Here is a 14,359-nt window from a genome sequence, read left to right on the forward strand (position 1 = left end):
GGAGGGAATGTGGTTAAGTTCCAGCAAGGAACTTCTATTTTTATAAGTTAGTCCCGCAGTGTGGTGCCTGGACATTGCTGGAGGAGGAGCTGTTGCTTCCTCCTCCCCCCGCCCTCCCCTTCCTGCTATATAAGGCCAGGTTGCTGGCTGGGTCAGTGTTGCACTCAGTTTCTGTGTGCAGCTGACCTTGACAGTTGGCTGATCCAGTGTCTTACTCTGATCAGAAGGCTCAAGGTTGCTCAGAATTCTTAAAGTGATGACGTCACCTTCTCAGGGTAAGATCGACGTCTGGGCTGGGGCCTTCTTTGGGGGCGTTGGAACCATTTTTTTAATGATTACTTCTTTTCTTAGGAAAAGCTGCCCACAAACAGAAGCACCTGGCTTGTTCCAGTTGTGGCACCCCGTTACCGGATGCCTACGAATTTCATCGCTGTCCAGGCTGCCGCCCTAGGCCAGCCAATCCTGAGCCGACAGTCGTAGAGATGTTTTCTTGGATGAAAGAGTTCCTCGACACCTCCGTCGCGGAGATCAAGGGGGCGGTCTCCAGCAAGAGACCCAGGCAGGCCTCGTCTGGGCCTGTTCCAATGTCGGAAGACGTGATCTCGCTTGGCGAGAATTCTTCCTCTGAGGAAGAGGAGTCGGTCTTTTCCTTTCCGGCGGAGAAGACACAGAGATTACTGCGCTCCATCAGGTCAAGGGACCAGGATGTTGAGCATGGGGAAGCTCCACACTCCACCGCTAGGGGGCCAAGGGCCTTCAAAGTGGACGAGTCGCTTAAAAAGTTAATGGCGACCGAATGGAAACATCCTGAGAAAGGACCAGTTCTAACCAAGAGGTTCAAACTGATGTTCCCCCTACAGGAGGGGGACTCCTTGGATTGGGTCCCACCACCTAAAGTGGATATGGCAATAGCCAAACTTTCCAGAAGAACCTTGGTGCCTTCCGATGACGGGAGTAACCTGAAGGATCCCCTGGATAGACGCGCAGAATGTTCGCTCAGGCGTAACTATACTGCGGCGTCCGCCTCTGCCTCTGTGGCCATAGCCGGTACCGAGGTCTCTGATTTCATTCGCGCCCGTACGCTGAAGATCCAGGCAGACATAGATTCGGGAGTCGCCAGAGATGACATCCTGGATCAATTTAAAACCCTCCTTTTAGGCATAGATTTCATGGCGGATGCGTCTCAGCAGCAGCTAAGACTTGCTGCCAAGTCAATGGCTTTGTCTGCTGCCAGCAGACGGCCTTTATGGCTGAAGCCCTGGGTGGCGGATAACATATCAAAATTTAATTTGTGCTCCCTCCCTTACGAGCCTGGCAGGTTGTTCGGCTCCGAGCTAGACCTCCTCATGGAGAATCTTGCAGACAAGAAGGGAAAATCACTCCCTCAGCAATCCTTTCGAGGACGTGGGAGAGGCAGAGGTGGAAGATTCCAGGGAAGAGAGAGGAACCAGAGATGTTCCGAAAATAACAGGAGAGGTAGAGGTCGCGGTCGCGGGAACCGCAGGGCTGATCAATGACTCTCGGCAGCCCACCACCTCCCCATCCCCACCCCCCACACTTCCCCACGAATCTCCCTGCCTGAATCCTCCAGTAGGAGGTCGTTTATTTTTGTTCAGAGATTTTTGGGAGCAAATAATCCCAGATCCTTGGGTGCTGCAGGTCATCAGCACCGGTTACAGGATCGATTTCAGTTCCCAGCCTCAAGAGAGGTTCGTCCTTACAGGACGTCTAACACCCAGCAGACAACTGATCCTGGAAGACTCTGTACTCCAGTACATTGTCAAAGGGGCCCTAGAGGAAGTTCCTCCTCGAGAGCTCGGTCAGGGAGTGTATTCTCCCATCTTTCTTGTTCCAAAGCCGTCAGGAGACTGGCGCATGATTATCGATCTGCGTTACCTAAATCGGTTCATCAGAAAGAAGCGTTTCCGGATGGAAACCATTCGCTCAGTCCTAAACATCCTGAACCCGGCAGACGTGATGGTGACGATAGATCTGAAGGACGCTTACCTTCATGTTCCTATCTGTCCGGCCCACAGGAAATTTCTCAGAGTTGCTGTCTGCATAAAAGAGGTAGTGAAGCACTACCAGTTTGCTGTGTTGCCTTTTGGCATCTCCTCTGCTCCACACACCTTCACAAAGGTTGTGGCTCCTGTGGTCGCCCACTTAAGGCTCCTCGGCTTAGAAGTCGTCCCTTATTTAGACGACTGGCTTTTAAAAGCCGCGTCCGCAGACATCTTACAAGCCCAGCTTCAACAAGCTCTCCACACTCTGCAGAACCTGGGGTGGCTCGTGAATTGGGACAAATCAGAGTTGGTCCCCTCTACCACAAGGCGGTTTCTGGGGTTTGTGATAGATTCACAACTAATGACCCTATATCTGTCTCCACAGAGGAGAGACAAAGTAATAAAAGCTGCAGAGTTTCTCCTACCCCCCAGACGGGTGTCTATTCGGGTTCTCATGAGGATGTTAGGCCACATGTCAGCGTCTGCAGAGGCAGTACCTTGGGCCTTGTGGCATCTTCGGCCACTACAAGAGGAAGTCTTAGCGGTTTGGAATCGCAAACCCAGAGACCTAGATCGGAATCACTCCCTGTCTGTAGAAGTCCGTTCCTCCCTCAGGTGGTGGAAGAACCTAGTGGATGGAATGCCTTTATCCCAACCTACTTGGGTGATCCTGACCACGGACGCCTCCCTTCTGGGCTGGGGAGCCCATCTGGGACACAGTACAGTTCAGAATACCTGGAATCCTCAGGAGAGACTCCTGTCGTCCAATCTGAGGGAGCTAAGGGCGGTGAGGTTAGCCCTCAATCACTTCTCACCTCTCATCCAAGGTCAAGCCGTGAGAGTACGGACCGACAACACGACTGTGGTTGCTTATCTAAACAGACAGGGAGGATCGAGATCCCGGACCCTCCTGAGGGAGGTGGGATTACTTTTATCTTGGGCAGAGAGCAATCTATCTCATCTAGTGGCAGTCCACATCAGAGGGGATCTCAATATAGTAGCAGATCGTCTAAGTCGGGGCCTTCCGGTACCAGGAGAATGGTCCCTGAACGACAACATCTTCTCCAGGATAGTCCAACGCTGGGGGACTCCCGAGATCGATTTGATGGCAACTCGTCTGAACGCCAAAGTAAGCAAATTCTGCTCCTTGTACAAGGAGGACAATCCGGTAGCGATAGATGCTCTGTCCATAACATGGAGGTTCAGGCTGGCCTATGTATTCCCTCCAATTTCCATGATACCAAGGGTATTGATGAAGATCAAGCAAGACCAAACCTCAGTGATAGCCATCATTCCATTCTGGCCGAAGAGGTCTTGGTTCACCCAGCTCATGCAGATGAGTCAGGGCAATTATTGGAGACTTCCCCTAATACAGAACCTAGTGTACCAGAACACAGGTCCCTGTCTAGATCTGAGGAGGCTCAGTCTGACAGCCTGGAGACTGACCGGTCCCTTCTAGAAGCTAGAGGGCTTTCGGTGGAGGTCCTGAGAACAATCTCTCACTCCAGAGCGGATTCTACGAATCAAAAATATTCCCGCATATTCAAAATATTTATGCGATGGTGCACGGATAGAGAGGTAGTTTCCTCAGATCCTCCTCTCTCTGAGATTCTTCAATTCCTGCAAGATGGTCTAGACAAGGGTCTAAGCCCATCTACATTGAGAGCTCACGTTGCTGCCTTGTCAGCATGCCTTGGTAAGCCAATTTCTCAGGACCCCCTAATTAAGAGGTTCCTTAAAGGTGCTCAGAGGCTTAGGCCCAGCATCCAGAGACCAATCCCTGAGTGGGAGCTGCCAGTGGTCCTAAGGGGGTTGTGTTCCCCCCCCCTTCGAGCCTTTGGAACAGGTAGACTTAAAATACCTTTCCCTCAAAGTTACCTTTCTCTTGGCCATAACCTCAGCCAAGAGGGTTGGGGAGCTCCAGGCTCTGGGGGCAGCGGAACCATACTTAAGTTTTCTGCAGGACAAGGTCCTGTTAAGATTTCTGCCTACCTTTCTACCAAAGATGCCTTCGTTTGTGAACACCAACCAGACAATAACACTGCCGGTGTTTTCTCCTACCTCTAACACTCCTGAGGAGGAGAGATTACTTTCCTTGGACATCTCAAGAGTCCTTAGAATTTATTTAAATAGAACGGAAGAGTTCAGGAGATCAGAAAATCTGCTGATCTCTTATTCGGGGAACAACAGAGGGCTCAAGGTTTCCAAACCCACCTTGAGCAGATGGATTAAGGAGGCTATTAAGCTGGCGTTTACGTCCCAAGACTTACCACCGCCATCCTTCTTATCTGCCCATTCTACAAGGGCAGTTTCTACGTCATATGCGGAAAGGAAACTAATCCCTTTAGAGCAAATTTGTGCGGCTGCCTCGTGGAGCACGCAAAACACCTTTATTTCCCATTACCGCCTGGAGAATAGGCGTTTACAGGGAACAGCCTTTGGACGGTCCGTGTTAAATGCTGCTCGTCCATAGGTCAGCTCTCTAACTCCTGTGGATAATCCAGCTACTTAGTAGTAGTCCTTTAGCCCTCCCAAAATTTGTGCGAGGTTCCTTGCTACTTCCCCACTTGTGCTGCTGGTTAGGACGAAAGGGAAGCGTCAATTTTGACGTAAATTTGTTTTCCCTTAGTCCTAACAGCAGCACACAAATATCCCTCCCTCTATGCTGTTATGATTACTTGTTAAAAAAGCAACTAGCCCTGTGTAGGGCGGCCTATATAAGGAGGGGGGAGTTAATTAATTAATTAATTACTTATGATGCAGAATTTTATTCAGCAAAAATTCCGCCTGTCCTGACCAGCTTCACAGGGGCGAATACCCCACTTGTGCTGCTGTTAGGACTAAGGGAAAACAAATTTACGTCAAAATTGACGCTTCTGTATGGGGACGAGTGATGGCATTAGTGATCTCTCATCTCCATACTGTGGAGCAGATTGCTGCATGTAATAGCAGCGGTCTCCTCCACTAACAAGCAGGGGACTGTCGAGAAGAAACACTTCCCTCCCAACAATCGAAATGCAACTGGCACCCTGTGAATGGGGTGACAGCTGGAGCCCCCTCCTTCTTTTTAACTGTCTATATGTATTAGTCACCACTAATAGGCCATCAATATAAGATCAGAGGGGGTTAATACCAGGCACAGCCATTACTAAAAGAACAAATGTGTGCCTGGTTAAAGGGACTCTGTCACCACTTTCTAACCCCCCCTTTTAAAAGTATTGTTCTCTCCATGGCGCCCTTGTGATTACAAAGGTGTTGTTATAACATAAATTCGCCGTCTCGTTTTGATAAAAATACCTTTTATCTAACCTGTCAATCTTGTGGATAAGGTGCCCAGGGCGTTTCTGAAGGTCTGAAGCTGCCGCCCGCCGCCGCCGCCATTGGTGCCCAGCTCCTCCCCTGATCCTTTCAGCGCCGCCTGAATGTAAAGAAATCCGCCTCCGGCTCTTGCTCAGTGCCCCCTCCTCCTTTTCAAAGATCCCGCGCGTGCGCACAGCGAGAGCCGGAGGCGGATTTCTTTACATTCAGGCGGCGCTGAAAGGATCAGGGGAGGAGCTGGGCACCAACGGCGGCGGCGGCGGGCGGCAGCTTCAGACCTTCAGAAACTCCCTGGGCACCTTATCCACAAGATTGACAGGTTAGATAAAAGGTATTTTTATCAAAACGAGACGGCAAATTTATGTTATAACAACACCTTTGTAATCACAAGGGCGCCATGGAGAGAACAATACTTTTAAAAGGGGGGGTTAGAAAGTGGTGACAGAGTCCCTTTAAGCATAAAGGGGGCATGGCGATTACTCCAGTAACTCTTTAATGAGTTTAGGCCACATTCACATCTGTGTTTGGCGCAGGAACAGACTGCCAGAGTTCACTGTATATGGCACAGCCGGATACTACTGTGCCCTGCCATATTCCCATTCACTGGATGCTGCTGACGAGAAGAACATTTTCTCATTCACCAGGCTGACGGATTGCACATGCAGATGAAACTCTATTGAGTAATACATCATATGTTCTGCCTTTAAAATAGACTCAGTTTACCTATGGGGAAAATCTTTCCAGCCAGTAATTAGTCTTTGGGGTTCACAATTCACAAAAACATGGTGTTTCACACGGCTTTTAATAAATCAGTGGCATTAAATTAGTAGATGTCAAGTATAATGTGCACCGCATGGGCTGAACCGCGGAGCTCCTGCCATGGCCTAACTCCTCCCACGCGCTGTTTAGGCTGGTTTCACACTAGCACTAGTGAGATCCAACAGGCTGTTCTCGATTCTCGGCATATTTGCCTGTCCACATTATAGTTAATAGGGCTAGATGGCAATCATGTCGTTTCCGGCAATGTCGGATCCAGAGAGACACGTCAGGTTATTCCCTGCTAGAACAGCCTGCCAGATCTCACTAATGCGAGTGTGAAACTGGAAAAGTGGTGAGGGTACAAGAAAAACGGCACTTGTGACTTTTATATGCCGAAACATGGGGTAGAGCGCTAGTGCATAATCCAATTAGGTAATAATAACATTGTACAATGTAAATATGAATCCAATCTGGCTGGATTTTCCATCTGCACCATTTTACCAGTAAATTGACGGGCTTACCTTGGGATGCTTGTTAAATAGGTAACAACATTCAGAAAATCATCATCAGGAATCTCTGTGAAGTTAGGATATTCAGGGAAGGAAATAATGGGTGCTCCATCCTTTCCTCTGCCTCCTGATAATAGAAGACATTAATGATTAGGTAGGTGTTTTCTAATTGCATATTTACATACGTTTCATCCAATGTACATGTAAAGGAATGCTGCTATTATTGATTTTTCAGACATATGCAAACAAGCATCCACAGCCTTGAAGCCTTGGCCTCCCAACAAGGAAGAAATTGTCTTGAGTATATATACCCAGGGAGGAAAGCTTTTGTATTCGCATACAAATATCCTCCACCCTGCACACTTACTTCTGCACGCCTTATAGTGTGTATCTCCCTACACGGGCTCACGTCATAGGGCTCCATAGCTAAACTCAGTATGGGCCCCAGTGAGATTTTTGACAAATCTACTTTTTTTTTATTAAATGGAGGAATTTCTAAATAACAAAAAAAATCATGCTCCGTTTTACTCACTTTACCTGACTTGAAGTTGAACAGGTGCTCATTTTGAACACCATACAGTATTGTTCACTGTATTTACACCAGACAACCGAGATAAATACATTGATAAAACTTCCAATCACTGCTTCCCCTCACATAATATATTACAAAACTGTCTGCTTGCACTACCGGGGTGGGGGACAGATCAGTGCATAGGAATTTATAGTTACCATTACACGCAATGAAAGCTATCAGATATCTCTGTGCACTGAGCTCCTCCTAGTGGCGGCTGCAGCAAAATGCTTTGTATGTACAGTATCTCAGAAACAGGAAGAAGCAGTTCGGCAGCTGCACCCCACACCCCATAGCAGTCTCATGGTCTGCCTCCACGGTAGGTACCATGAGACTGCGATCCTAAGGCCCCTTTCACACGAACGCATTGCGCCCGCACGGAATCCGGACCCATTCATTTCAATGGGGCTGTGTACATGTGCGTTGGCTTTCACGCATCACTTGTGCGTTTTGTGAAAATCGCAGCATGTTCTATATTCTGCGATGGCCCCATAGAAGTGAATGGGGCTGCGTGAAAATCGCATCCGCAAGAAATTGCGGATGCGATGCATTTTTCACGGATGGTTGCTAAGAGATGTTTGTATACCTTCAGTTTTTTATCACGCGCGTGCAAAAGCATTAAATCGCATTGTACTCGCGCTGTAAAAACTGAACAATTGAACGCGATCGCAGACAAAACTGAATGAACTTTGTTTGCGAAATTGCACATTTTTCACTGAACGCATTCGCAACGCATCCAGACCTAATCCGCACACGCTCATCTGCAAGGGGCCTAAATGTACAGAATCAGACAAGAATAAAAAAAGCCTTTGTATGCTGGTACATGAAATCTGAGGCAAAATGAGGTACATGCCTCAGGATGCCTCAAATCTCATATGCAGGCATACAGAGGTTTTTTTTTCTGTCTGATTCAGTGCATATAAGACATGACATTTACGGAGGTATTCTCTCCTAGAAGCACTGCATATATACAGAGTCTGACAGAGCCTGGATGGCGGTGCACAGAGGCCCGCTGGCTGCAGGGGTGCACCTAGCCTTTCTGCTGCCTGAGGCAAAAAATGAAATGGCGCCCCTCCCTTCCCAATGCCAATTTCTTAATCTAACCCCGTCCCTTCAGCGCATGGCCCTTCGGTTGCCCTTCTCTTGCCCCAACCTGGTGCTGCCTGAGGCAAAAAATTAAATGGCGCCCCTCCCTCCCCAATGCCAATTTCTTAATCTAACCCCGTCCCTTTAGCGCATGGCCCTTCGGTTGCGCTTCTCTTGCCCCAACCTGGTGCTGCCTGAGGCGATCGCCTCACCTGTCCTCATTGGTGGTGCACCCCTGGCTGGCTGTGTACTAAAGGTGCTGCGCAGGCTCCATGTCAGTGTGCAGTGTGGCTGTCTTCACCCAAACATGTAAGCACAGATAGTCTGACTGCTATAAACTGTGCAGTAAAACTATGGGGCACATTTATTAGACCCCTGTGATGGTGATGGATCCGCCACAGTTATGTAGAGGCTCCGGCCTCTTCATAACTTCGGCTCATCCACCACTTCTAAATGTAAGACAGCTTCCTAGCCGTCTTACATTTAGACCTTTTTGTACGCCTGAAAAAAGCGTAGAAAATGGTAAATGAGACCGGCCGGCCATTTGCACGCAATTACACGTGAAACATACGTTTTTAACTACTGGTGTCTACAGACATGTTTGCCACAATTTTAGAGTTTTTCACATTTCTAGAGGTTTCTATTCATCTCACAAAATGCCCCTATACTACCTTCAAATGTCTGACAATATGCTGCCACCTGGTGTCAACTGGCGTCTTTTGCATTTGCTATGATTCATTTAATAAAAATAGAAACAAAATCACTAGGCAAATTCTCAGAAGGTTAAATTCCAGAGCACTACCAATCAGTGGCGTACCAAGGGGGGGGCGGCCCGCCCCGGGTGCCACTCACAAGGGGGGTGCCATGACGGAGTCACCCCTCCATCCACTGCTGCACCGCGACTCCGCCAGGCGCCGGCTTCTGTGGAAGGATTATTGCGGCGGCGCGCAACATGACGTCACGACGCTGACGCCGCCTTCACGGATCTTTTAAAGAAGCGGAAGGATCCATTACCAGCGGTCGGACGGAGCCTGAGGCATCATCAAAATGTGAGTAAATAATTGTGTAATTAAGGGGTGTGTGTGTGTGTAATTAAGTGGGGGTTTGTAATTAAGGGGGGGGGGTGGAATTAAGGGAGGGGTTTGTAATTAAGGTGGGGAGGGAGGGGGTGTAATTAAGGGGGGGAGTGTGTAATTAAGGGGGGGTGTAATTAAGGGAGGGGGTGTAATTAAGGTGGGGAGGGAGGGGGTGTAATTAAGGGAGGAGGTGACGTGTAATTAAGGGAGGGGGTGTAATTAAGGTGGGGAGGGAGGGGTGTAATTAAGGGGGGGTGTAATTTATTTCCAAGTTAATTTATTTTTCACAGTTATAGTTTTTTCAAGTTGATATAGAGCTTACAAATTTGTAATAAATATTATTGAAAACATTGAAAAAAGTTTGTGCATGTTTTCTTAACTTTCTTGGGGGGCAGGGGGGCGGGGGGGGGGGTGCCAAACAAAGGGTTCGCCCCGGGTGCCAAATGCTCTAGGTACGCCCCTGCTACCAATGCTTTAAAGCAGTGGTGCCAAACCATTTTTCGTCCGAGGGCCGCACTAGACAGGGTATACATTTTGCGGGCCACATCCAGGTAGCTTTACCAGAAAGAAATGCAAACACTGTGAGGGGGCACATGTGAGCATTACTACTGTGAAAGGGCAAATATCTGGGCATTTTTTCTGTAAAGGTGCACATATGGGCATTATTACTGTAAAGGGGGCACATGTGAGCATTACTACTGTGAAGGGGCACATGTGAGCATTACTACTGTAAAGGGGCACATGTGAGCATAACTACTGTGAAGGGGCCATATGTGGGCATTACCCCTGTGCAGGGGGCACATCTGGGCATTATCCCTGTGCAGGGGGCACATCTGGGCATTACCACTGTGCAGGGGGCACATCTGGGCATTACCACTGTGAAGGGGTCATGTGAGTATTACTACTATGAAGGGGGCGCATCTGGTCATTACCACTGTGAAGGGGGCACATCTGGGCATTACCACTGTGAAGGGGGCACATTTGGGCATTTCCACTGTGAAGGGGGCACATCTGGGCATTACCACTGTGAAGGGAGCATGTGAGCATTACTGTGAAGGGGGCACATCTCTGGGCATTACTACTGTGAAGGGGACACATCTCTGGGCATTACTACTGTGAAGGGGGCACATCTCTGGGCATTACTACTGTGAAGGGGGCACATCTCTGGGCATAGCAAGACTAAGGAGTGGAATGCAGGAAACTCTCTCTAGAAATGCCTTGTGGTGCAATATTATGAGTCCTCTCTCCCTCATTAATATTGCTAAGCGCGTCCTGCGGAGCAACCCAGGCGGCCCACACGGGCACCAGACATAGTAATCACATAGAAAGGCACAATGTAGTTCAAAATCTAGATGTTGTTTTGACAGAAAGAATAGCGCTGATGCAGCACTATTCTCCCTGGTAAATCTGACGGCTCGAAACGGATCCTTTGACACAAATGTAAAGATTTCCTAATATTGCCACGTGCACACTCCTTGTCTATGGACCACACATAATTATATAGATGGGATCCAATAACATTCGAAGGGCTCATGCACACGACTGTGATTGGCCCGTGGCTCCCCTGACTCAAACTGACTGTATCATAGTGTTTTATGATAGCATACTTACCAACGTTTCAGTTGGTAAAATCGGGACATATAAGCCCTGCCTCTGGAAATGCCCACCCAGGAACACTCATGGGTGGAGTTTGCCCCACCTATAATTATTGACTTGTCTATTGGACTGTTTGCAAATAAACCCCTGAACTGTAAAGCGCTGAGGAATATGTTGGCGCTATATAAATAAAGATTATTATTATTATTATTAGTTATAATCAAATCCAACATTTTGACAATGTTAAAGGGGTTGTCCAGCTTCATATAGTTTTTTTTAATACCCCCTGACACACACCCAGTGGGATCGTTTAGGGTAGCATACTCTCTACGCTCTGCTCTGTGCGTGGTCCGCTATCTTCACTGGACTTCAGACCCTGCATGTAAACTTCCAGCATGGAAAGGGTCATATGTGCCAAAGCAGCCAATGACTGGTCACAGTGGTGACATATCCCCAAGCGGCTTGGAGAGCAGGTAAGTATGATTCCCTCAAAAGGTTCCAGGGGGTTATTTTAAAAAAACTATATGAAGTTGGACAACCCCTTTAAGTCTACCTAAGTTTATCACAGTGGCTGATGCTGAAGGGTAAATTTGGTGCATATCTAGATACTTTTGTCTAACCTTATGCTACCTATCGGTTGGCCACAAACCTTGAGCCTAACTTTTGTCACATCTTATGCCATGCCCATTTTCAGCTAAGTCAGGGGACATAGGAGAAGCACAAAAAGTGTCTATATCACATAATAAATATGTGCAAGACATGACACAATTTTTTTCCCACTATGGGGAAGATTTATGAAATGCAAAGGAAAACTGGCTTAGTTACCATAGCAACCAATCAGATTCCATGACAACTGAAAGGTAGAATCTGATTGGTTGCTAAGTGCAATTCAGCCAGTTTTCCTTTGCACCAGTCTTGATAAATCTCCCCAAATAAGGCCTCCTGCACACAAACGTTTTTTTTCTTTCGTTTCCGTTCCGTTTTTTGCGTTCTGTATATGGAACCATTCATTTCAATGGATCCGCAAAAAAAACGGAAGGTACTCTGTATGCCTTCCATTTCCGTATTTCCGTTCCGTTCAAAAATAGAACAAGTCCTATTATTGCCTGCAAATAACGATCCATGGCTCCATTCAAGTCAATGGGTCCACAAAAAAAACGGAATGCATCCGTATGTCTTCCATATCCGTTCCGTTTCGTTTTTGCGAAACCATCTATTGAAAATGTTATGCCCAGCCCAATTTTGTTTTATGTACCTACTGTTTAAACATTATTGTATGCTTCCGTTTCCATTTGCGATCCACAAAAAACGGATCAAAAACGGAAACCAAACTGAAAAAGGGAACGGCAAAACGGAATGGAAGTGGAAACACTACTAAAACAAAAAACTGAAAAACGGATCCGTGAAAAACGGACCGCAAAATACAGAAAAAGCCATACGGTCGTGTGCAGGAGGCCTAAGTCAGTATTCTGGCATTTAGCTTAGTAAATTTCTATGTCCAGTGGGTGGTCCTACTAATTAACAGCTAGCTTTGTAAGCAGGACCACCCACTGGTCTCCTAACTTCAAACTAAGCAGAGACTTATAATAATAAATTACAAGTTTTACTGAATCTTTTCCTACAAGACTATCTATCAGTCTGCTCAGCTCCTCCTGCTCTATAACATGGTGCCTGCAGGTCAGACTGCATTTAAATTTTTAACATAACCTTAAGGCTGGGTTCACACGGGCGTTGCGGGAAAATGTGCGGGTGCGTTGCGGGAACACCCGCGATTTTTCCGCGCGAGTGCAAAACATTGTAATGCGTTTTGCACTCGCGTGAGAAAAATCGCGCATGTTTGGTACCCAAACCCAAACTTCTTCACAGAAGTTCGGGCTTGGGATCGGTGTTCTGTAGATTGTATTATTTCCCCTTATAACATAGTTATAAGGGAAAATAATAGCATTCTGAATACAGAATGCATAGTAAACTAGCGCTGGAGGGGTTAAAAAAAATAAAAAATAATTTAACTCACCTTAGTCCACTTGATCGCGTAGCCCGGCATCTCCTTCTGTCTCCTTTGCTGAACAGGACCTGTGGTGAGCATTAATTACAGGTAAAGGACCTTTGGTGACGTCACTCCGGTCATCACATGATCCATCACCATGGTAAAAGATCATGTGATGGATCATGTGATGACCGGAGTGACGTCACCAAAGGTCCTGTTCCTGTAATTAATGCTCACCACAGGTCCTGTTCAGCAAAGGAGACAGAAGGAGATGCCGGGCCGCGATCAAGTGGACTAAGGTGAGTTAAATTATTTTTATTTATTTTTTTAACCCCTCCAGCGCTGTTTTACTATGCATTCTGTATTCAGAATGCTATTATTTTCCCTTATAGCCATGTTATAAGGGAAAATAATAATGATCGGGTCTCCATCCCGATCGTCTCCTAGCAACCGTGCGTGAAAATCGCACCGCATCCGCACTTGCTTGCGGATGCTTGCGATTTTCACGCAGCCCTATTCACTTCTATGGGGCCTGCGTTGCGTGAAAAACGCAGAATATAGAGCATGCTGCGATTTTCACGCAACGCACAAGTGATGCGTGAAAATCACCGCTCATGTGAACAGCCCCATAGAAATGAATGGGTCGGTATTCAGTGCGGGTGCAATGCGTTCACCTCACGCATCGCATCCGCGCGGAATACTCGCCTGTGTGAAAGGGGCCTAACTCCTTCAAGACAAAACCTACTTTAATTTTAGTTTTCCACATTCCAAGAGCCACATAGTCGTGTGAGAGTTTATTTTTTGCGAGACAAGTTTTTTTTTTTTTGTTAATGGTATCATTTAATTTACCTTGTGCTGTTTTGGAAAATGGGAAACAAATTATTTGTGGTGAAGAAATCCACAATTCCACCAAGGTTTTTTAGGTTTTGATGTTACAGGGTTCACTATGCGCTAAAAATGACATGACATCCTTATTCTGTGGGTCAATACAGTTACGGCTATAACTTTTTATACTACTTTAAAAAAAATCTAAGCTTTGTTTGCATCGCCATTTTCATAACTTGTAAAAATTGGGAAAGGGGGTGATTTAAATTTTTTATATATATATTTTTTTTTAAACTTGTCCCATAGACCATATTAGAGTACAATTATGGTCTATGGGATTCTGACACTCTGCCTGCTGAGCCCTATCTCGTGCACAGCTTTATAGGCAGTTTACCATGACAGGAAGATACCAAAACAAATAAGCCTCAAAAAACAATATTACACAGCCCTTTCTAATTGAACAACAACCTATACAAAACCCCTATAACAGGAAAAAAAATAAGCAGGACTCAGAACCTTGTATATAAAAAGTATTATATTCTTTATCACAGCATATATAAATAAATATGTAGACATAAGTCATGTAAAATGGGGACAAAACATTTGTTTAGATATGGAGCAATGTCCAC

The 14,359-nt window shown here is 46.6% G+C and overlaps 1 protein-coding gene and 1 long non-coding RNA gene across 2 annotated transcripts in view; one reads left to right on the plus strand and one right to left on the minus strand.

Annotated features, from left to right (window-relative positions):
* MCF2L2 (MCF.2 cell line derived transforming sequence-like 2) overlaps positions 1 to 14,359 on the minus strand; it is a 554,965-nt gene that overhangs the window by 448,593 nt on the left and 92,013 nt on the right. The window contains 1 exon segment of the mRNA XM_040428287.1: positions 6,602 to 6,716. Within this exon segment, the coding sequence (XP_040284221.1) occupies positions 6,602 to 6,716 (115 nt within the window).
* LOC120997931 lies at positions 440 to 3,860 on the plus strand. Its single transcript, XR_005778261.1, has 3 exons — positions 440 to 568; positions 636 to 637; positions 3,732 to 3,860. It is a non-coding gene; the product is annotated as an uncharacterized LOC120997931 (long non-coding RNA).

This window comes from Bufo bufo, chromosome 4, assembly GCF_905171765.1.
Source record: "Bufo bufo chromosome 4, aBufBuf1.1, whole genome shotgun sequence".
In the NCBI taxonomy this organism is placed as follows: domain Eukaryota; kingdom Metazoa; phylum Chordata; class Amphibia; order Anura; family Bufonidae; genus Bufo; species Bufo bufo.